A 7,789-nucleotide genomic window follows, 5' to 3' on the forward strand; every position below is an offset into this window, starting at 1 on the left:
GCTCACCCCGATGTTACACTCATCGAGACCTTTCATTTGAGTACCCACATCAATTTTTCATATATTTTATATATTTACATATATATGATTATATGAAAAATATATCAAAATGCATGTGGGTACTCAAATGAAAGCTCTCGATGAGTGTAACATCGGGATGAGCTTATATCGTTAAAAACGTCAATTGTTAAGAAAGTACAGTGCAATTTAATATAATTAAGAAATTACCTTTGATCTTGTGAAATATTGACATTTTTAAAGATATAAGCTCACCCCGATGTTACACTCATCGAGACCTTTCATTTGAGTACCCACATCAATTTTTCATATATTTTATATATTTACATATATGAATATATGAAAAATATATCAAAATGCATGTGGGTACTCAAATGAAAGCTCTTTATGAGTGTAACGTCGGGATGAGCTTATATAGTTAAAAACGTCAATTGTTAAGAAAGTACAGTGCAATTTAATATAATTAAGAAATTACCTTTGATCTTGTGAAATATTGACATTTTTAAAGATATAAGCTCACCCCGATGTTACACTCATCGAGACCTTTCATTTGAGTACCCACATCAATTTTTCATATATTTTATATATTTACATATATATGATTATATGAAAAATATATCAAAATGCATGTGGGTACTCAAATGAAAGCTCTCGATGAGTGTAACATCGGGATGAGCTTATATCGTTAAAAACGTTAATATTTATTTAAAAAAGTACAGTGCACTTTAACAAAAGTTATTATTTAATAAAGCAAAATTTTGTTTATTTATAGTTCACAGCTCACGGCAACCACATAGTGACTGCAAGGTTGCTAGTTACTAACAATCTGCAGTCACTACGTGACTGCTGAGATTTACGGATTATGAATAAGAAAATTTTGGCTTAGTGATTTTTTTATTTTTATAATCACACTATACAGTTTGGGTACTTAAATGTGGTCGAACAAATTTATAGAACCAAAAAACTGTTAATAACTCCTTTGAAAACTTAACATAAAAAATTTACTATCACTGAAAAATATATAAAACTGTAAAAAGGCACTAATTCTGGTCTCGACCTTTCTGATGATACCAAATTGAACTATAAAAACTCCTTTAAAAATAATAATATGCTCGTCACAAAATTTTCGTTACTCTCGCAATTATTTAAATCATAAATAACTATCGCTGAAAAATATCAAACCCAATTTACGAAAAGATATACTCGTTATTGAATTTTTTTTAATCTCTTAATTATATAAATTAATTTTTGACATACTTATAACCGCATTCATGTGTACAAAAAAATAATAAATAAACAAATTTTGTTTATCGCTAAATTCGAATCTATTTATAACTATTTAGAAACCTCATCGTAATAAATAAACTATTTTAGAAAAACATATGAAACATTGAAAAGACACAACTTTAGGTCAAGACCTCTCAATAATACTAAATTTCCGGAGACAAAATTCTCTTAATTATGTAGATTAAATCATTACTTATCATAAATAATTTTAATCTAAATTTTTTTAGCTGAATTATTAAAAAATTTGTTGATTAAATTTCATTATTACAATAGTTAGCACATAAGCTGAATTTAGTACTACAAAAATATCTATTACTGAGTGCAGAAGCTTTTTATTAGTAATATTATATTAATACAAATGATTAACATTGAAGGTGTGTAATTTTAAAAAATTATGGAATTAAAGCTTCTATTTTTCCATAAAAACTTGGAACTGAATCTCTAAGGCTTGCAACGTTCCAAGAAACGTGGGTACAGACAGGTTTCACGAATGTGATATCTGTTCAATAACCAGCATAAAAATCTCTCGAGACCAAGTCCGTATCCACCGTGAGGAGATGTTCCATACTTTCTCTATTAAATAATTTTTTAATTAATAAATTGTTTCTCTCAATGATTAAAAAATTTAATTTATTCTTAATTTACCTGGTCAGTGTACCAGTAGTAAGCAGTTGGGTCGATTCCCTCGCGCTTGTATCCTTCCAATAACTCATCGAAATCCCAGATACGCATAGACCCTCCAACAATTTCACCGACATTAGGCAGTAAAACGTCAACAGATTCAGTCAAACGCTGATCTTCAGCACACTTTGACATGTAGAATGATTTAATGTTTGCTGGGAAGCGACAGAGCATTATCGGTTCATTGATTTTATCAGTCATTTTTCTTTCCGGCATTTCTGGAATATCCTGATTAAATTTTTATAAAAATAATTAATTATTTAATTGACTTAGAAATAATGAATTTTTATTGTAACTAAATTTATTCTATTCGATTGTCATTTGTTTAAAATAAATTTTTTAATTCTATTGGTTATGTTTATATACTAGGCAGATTTCTTTACTGATGAGACCTGCAATTTCTTTAACTGAAACTTTCAATGCTCATTACAAATTTTTTTTTTTCATATTAATTATCATTCATTTTTGTAAGAAAGATACGGGAATGTTATAATGATTGCACATTGAAAGTTACAATAAATATTAGCTAGAATAATTACATGGATAAAAGGTGCATGCCAATTCGATAGAATTGGGAATCTGTGCAAGTCAAAACAATACTCTAATTAAATTTCAAGTCTAGATCTAAAAATGCAATTCTATAGAGCGCTCAGCGGAGTGGGCGAGAAACAGCTAATTTTTTATAAAATAATATTAGTAATAATAAGTATATAACTTAATTCATTATTAAAAAAAAAAATTCAATAATTAATTTAAAACTATTTAGAACTAATTTTGTTTAAAAAAAAAGCTAATAATTCTAAAATGGCTGCAACAGTAAATCTGTTTTTTTGAACGAACTTTAATATATATAAATATATAAACTTTTAAACCAACGATATTTTCTGACTTAGTTTGTCGAGCTAAATCAGAAAATGCCTGAATTTATTAAAAGTTGCGCATGAGAACGACTGCAACAATCAGATTTTTATAAAATTTACTAAAAATTACCTCTCCAAATTCGTAGAAAGTACCATCCTCTTTAGTGATGTTGTTCTCACGTAAGTACTCAATAGCTTGAGAATAGTTCATTCTTCTGAAGGGTTTTTGGGGCTTTTGGAAACCAGGGTTCAATTCGTGAACAATATCCCCAAGAGGGGATTTTAAAACCCGATCAACAACATCACAGATTAGATCTTCCAAGCGGTCCAATAAATCGTCGAATGTTATGAAGGGACATTCAGCTTCGACATGAGTGTACTCAGCTAAATGACGACGGGTTCGCGATTGTTCAGCTCGGTAAGACTGAGCGATACAGTAGACGTCGCCCATCGATGGAATACAAGTCTCCAAGTACAATTGAGAACTCTGAGTTAAAAATGCTTCTTCTCTGTTTTAATAAATATCCATAATTAATTATTATTATTATCTATGTAGTAATCAATTAATTAATTAATTAAAATATACCCAAAGTAGTTGAGCTTGAACAAAGTCGATCCACCCTCGACTTGAGTTTGTACAAGAGTGGGAGGTGTTACTTCATTATAACCCCGATCTGAATAATGATCTCTAAATGCTTTAAGCAATACCGATCTCATTTTCAGTACTTGTGAAGTCTGAAATATTTTAATTGTTGTCAGAAAAATAATAAGGCAGAAGTACCGGTTTTGGCCATTTGATATTTTAGTTAATTTGTAAAAAATTTAATTATTCAAGTAGAATTTTTATAGAATTTATGAATTAGTATATTTATACAAATTGAATTCATAAAGTCTTGCCCTTATAGAAATATTTATACAATAATTTGAAAGTAAAGTGGCCAAAAAAAGTACTTATACCCTATATCGACGTTCTAATTAGCTAATTGTCTAACTCTATTTTAGAGAATTTTCCATTTGTACGAAAAAACAATTAGTTCAAAATTTATTATCACTTTAAAAAAACCAGGTAATATTTAATAGAGGTATAATAATGTTTTGGTTTAGATCATTAAAATAATTTATAATTGGACTATTACTACATCAAAATGTTAAAAAAATCACCCTCTAAAAAATAAGGAGTTAGACCAATTGCTAATTAGAACGTCGATATATAAATTAAAAAATTCATATTACATTTTCACCACGGATCATAATATGTCTGTTGTCCAATTGGACATCTGGGTGAGCTTCTTCATTGAGAATAGAGTCAGCTCCACCCGGTGGAGAGTGACCAATTACTCTCCAATAATCAACAGCCAATTCATGTCCTCCAGGTGCCTGTTAAATAAAAATATTCATTAATCATTATTATGCATTGAAATGTATTTATAATTTTAGCATAAAATAAATGAAGAAATATTAATTACAGTTTTGCCTTCAGGAAGTTTTTTCAAGGTTCCAAACAATTCAACAGAAGCTTCAGTGTTGAGTAGTAAGGCATCGTAAGTTTGACATAATTTATCATTGAGTACACACTGCAAAAAACCAGTACCGTCACGCAGTGTAATGAACATAAGAGATTTACCTGTACAAATAAAAATCCAATTAAGTAAACAAATTTACTAAAAACGCAAGAAAAGATAAGCAAAAAGCAGTTAAAAATATACCTTGACGTCTCAGGCGATGTACCCAACCGAAAAGTTTGACGCGTTTATCCCGATGTTCAACAGCGTCTTTAATTTTAACTCCAATAGCAGCAGGCAATGATTTGTCTTCTTCAATTACTATAGATTTGGCATCATCTAGATTTTTCGTACGCTTCTCGTCATCTTCGGTCAATTTTTTCTGCTTGTCCTCGTTTTTATACTGTTCTCTCACCCAGATCTTCTGGATCTTCTTGAGCTGAGACTTGGCAGCTGGCTCGTATTTCTGGCTTTCGTCTTTCGAGTCTTGGTAGATCGTTGGGAAGGGTTCCTTGCCGGCATGTCTCATCGCCTGGAGAATTGTCTTGAAGGGTTTGGCTTCACTCCCGTCACCCGTTTCATCAGATCCATTTTTTTCCGATGTATAAATGCTGCCTGTGTTTGGTAAATTTATTAAATAATTATAACATTAAAATTAGCAGTTACTTAATTATTTTTCAATATCATTTAACAAGAAAATTTTTTCTAAAAAATAGTATTATTAAAATTTTTTTATGACATTAAAGTTAGCAGTCACTTAACAATTTTTTTATTTTATTAAACAAAAAAATTTGTTCCAAAAAATTATTTTTAAAAAATTGCATTTTTTATTTTTTAAAATTTTCACATGTTAATTTTTTTTTGCCATAATTTATTTTTTATAGAATTTTAAAAATTATTAAATATTTATATGCTAAATTAATTTTCATCATTTTTTTTGCCATAATTTATTTGTCAAAAAAATTCTTAAAATTCTTAAAATTCTTAAATATCTGCCAAGTTAATTTTCATTAAATAATTAGTTTACAGTATTTAATAGTTAGTTTTTTATCGATTAATATAATAAATAGTGAATTACCTATGGACAACTGTGCAAGGTCTTGCTCCGGCATTTTTATGTTCTAAAAGAATAAAAAAAAAACCATATGTTAATTAATTTAATACATTATTTATTTTAAGTTAAATTTTAGGCTGTTTTTAATAATAAATAAACAAATAAATAGATTAATTCAATAATCTAGTAAATGATGCAACTTACTTTTGTATTAGACTATCTTGGAGACAAATTTTTTCAATTATTAAATGTGATCAGTGTTTTAGAGTTAAAAAAAAACACCTCCAACTATCACACGATGGCTTACGACTCGGCTTACATCCTTTTCGTGTAAGCGAAAATCACCGAAAACTTATTTATCCCAAAAGACAAAAACAGAGTCGCCATCTATAGAAAGATTTAATTTCCTATTTGTAATGACCAGATTTAAAGTGCGCGCGCAAGCGCGCGTCTGAAGTTAGTATGGAATCATTTCTTATCAACAGACTCGATAGAGTCTGGCGCCAAGTTCCGTTCTCAAGCCATACTACCGAGTATGTAGTCTCAGATGTTTTTTTTTTTAAATTCCTAATTTTTAACATCTTCTAAACTACTAGTGCTAACCATTAAGTGTTAAACCAAACAACAAAGACAAATCAAAATATTTTAGTTTTAGCTATAAAACAATTTATATAAGCAACGAGATCTAGCAAGTACTAGCCAGTTGTTATTTATCTTTAATTTAAGAATAGAAGATTAAGTTTTTTTTATGTATTTTTATGCTTAAGTAACCAAGATTGTATTAAGGAAAAATAAAAATAATCTTTTCAAAAAAAAAAATTAGGAAAACGGTTGACCCTGAAGGCCATCCCTGCAACTTCCCGCTAATTTCATATTTAGGCGCTTAAAATTGCACCAATGACGTTTTTGAGCTCTTCGAGCTCAAAAATACAATTTATGGGTTATTTTGAGCTCTCCGAGCTTAAAGAGATTGCTTTCCTATCCTTTAAAGCTCTTCGAGCTCAAAAGTCTGATAGAGATTTGATAAGACACTATTTTTTGAATTTTTAAACCACAATAACTTTTGAATGAATAAACCGATTTTTACGCGGTTAGAAGCATTCGACGCAGTTTTTCAAGCCTCACAAAGAATCTCAAATTTTGAATTGATCGCGCTAGGAATTTTGGAGTTATTCCGAAAAAACACTTTTTTCGGTTTTCTTTCGTTCACGATATCTCTCGAATGAATCAACCGATTTTGACCGGACTGGTGGTGATCGACGTGGTTTTTTGAGGTTAAGAGCTGATTAGTTTTTGGAATTGAACTATTAAGCCGTTTAAAAGTTATTCCAAAAAAACCACATTTGAAAAAATTTTTTTTTTCAGTTTTTTGAAGATTTCTCAAAATCTATTGATCTGAATCGGTCCAAATAGTTTTCAAAATCTAAGTTTGGTCAAGCCCTTTCGAATGGCACCAACCGCGATGAAATCGGTCAAGCCGTTCAAAAGTTATAAGCGGTTCACATACTTTCACACACACACACACAAACACAAGTCCAGTCAAGGAAGTCCAAGAGAGAGCAAGCAGTAGAAAAGCTCCAGAAGCAACCGCCGGAAGAGTCCAGGCCAGAGCCTAATCGGAAAGAACCGCGCAAACGGATTAGGCCGGACGCACTGATCATCCGCCCCGCAGAGACGGCAAAGTATGCTGAAATTCTGAAGCGAATAAAGCAGGACGTCCCTGACGAACAGGTCCGTACTACAGTGGATAAGATCCAAAGAACTAGGACCGGGAGCTTGCTGATTACGCTTTCGAGGAAGAGCGCTGACCGAGGCCAAGCCTTACAGAAGACCATCGCGGACATCCTCCAAGAAGACGCGAAGGTAATCTGCAAAGGGCCACAGGAAGACGTCGAAATCCGAGATCTTGACGGTACCACAACCAAGGAGGATATTCAGGCTGCATTGCAAACGGAAATCGGAGAAACCTGCGAGATACCACTAGGGACAATTAAGATTCATAAGGCCTACAGAGGTACTCAGACAGCTGTTGTGACACTACCAGCAGCTGCAGCGCGCAAGATATTGGCAGGAAGCGGTAAAGTCCGGATCGGCTGGACCAACTGCCGAATCAGAGCTACGAGGAGACCAATCCAATGTTTCAAGTGCTGGCACTTTGGACATCTTGGATCCCAGTGCAAGAGCAATGTGGATCGGTCTAAGCTATGTATTAGGTGCGGACAAGAGGGACACAAGATTGCTGAATGCAAAAACCCAGCGAAATGTGTATTATGCGCGGATCAAAGTGCGGAGAACTCGGCTCATCATGCCGGCGCATCCAGGTGCCCAGTATTTAAAGAGGCACTCCAGAAGATAACAAACAAACAGACATGAAGATATTGCAGCTA

The 7,789-nt window shown here is 31.9% G+C and overlaps 1 protein-coding gene across 1 annotated transcript; it reads right to left on the minus strand.

The window, feature by feature from the left end:
- Positions 1-1,613: 1,613 nt before the first annotated feature.
- On the minus strand, positions 1,614-5,732 carry LOC123259393 (asparagine--tRNA ligase, cytoplasmic). Its single transcript, XM_044719880.1, has 9 exons — positions 5,607-5,732; positions 5,427-5,469; positions 4,553-4,963; positions 4,313-4,470; positions 4,080-4,223; positions 3,433-3,581; positions 2,977-3,355; positions 1,951-2,214; positions 1,614-1,878 (listed from the first exon to the last, which is right to left on the minus strand). The coding sequence occupies exons 2-9, from the start codon at positions 5,458-5,460 to the stop codon at positions 1,747-1,749; spliced, it is 1,671 nt and encodes a 556-aa protein (XP_044575815.1). The 5' UTR covers positions 5,461-5,469; positions 5,607-5,732; the 3' UTR covers positions 1,614-1,746.
- Positions 5,733-7,789: the final 2,057 nt, after the last annotated feature.

Source organism: Cotesia glomerata, linkage group LG2, assembly GCF_020080835.1.
Source record: "Cotesia glomerata isolate CgM1 linkage group LG2, MPM_Cglom_v2.3, whole genome shotgun sequence".
NCBI classification, from domain to species: Eukaryota; Metazoa; Arthropoda; class Insecta; order Hymenoptera; family Braconidae; genus Cotesia; species Cotesia glomerata.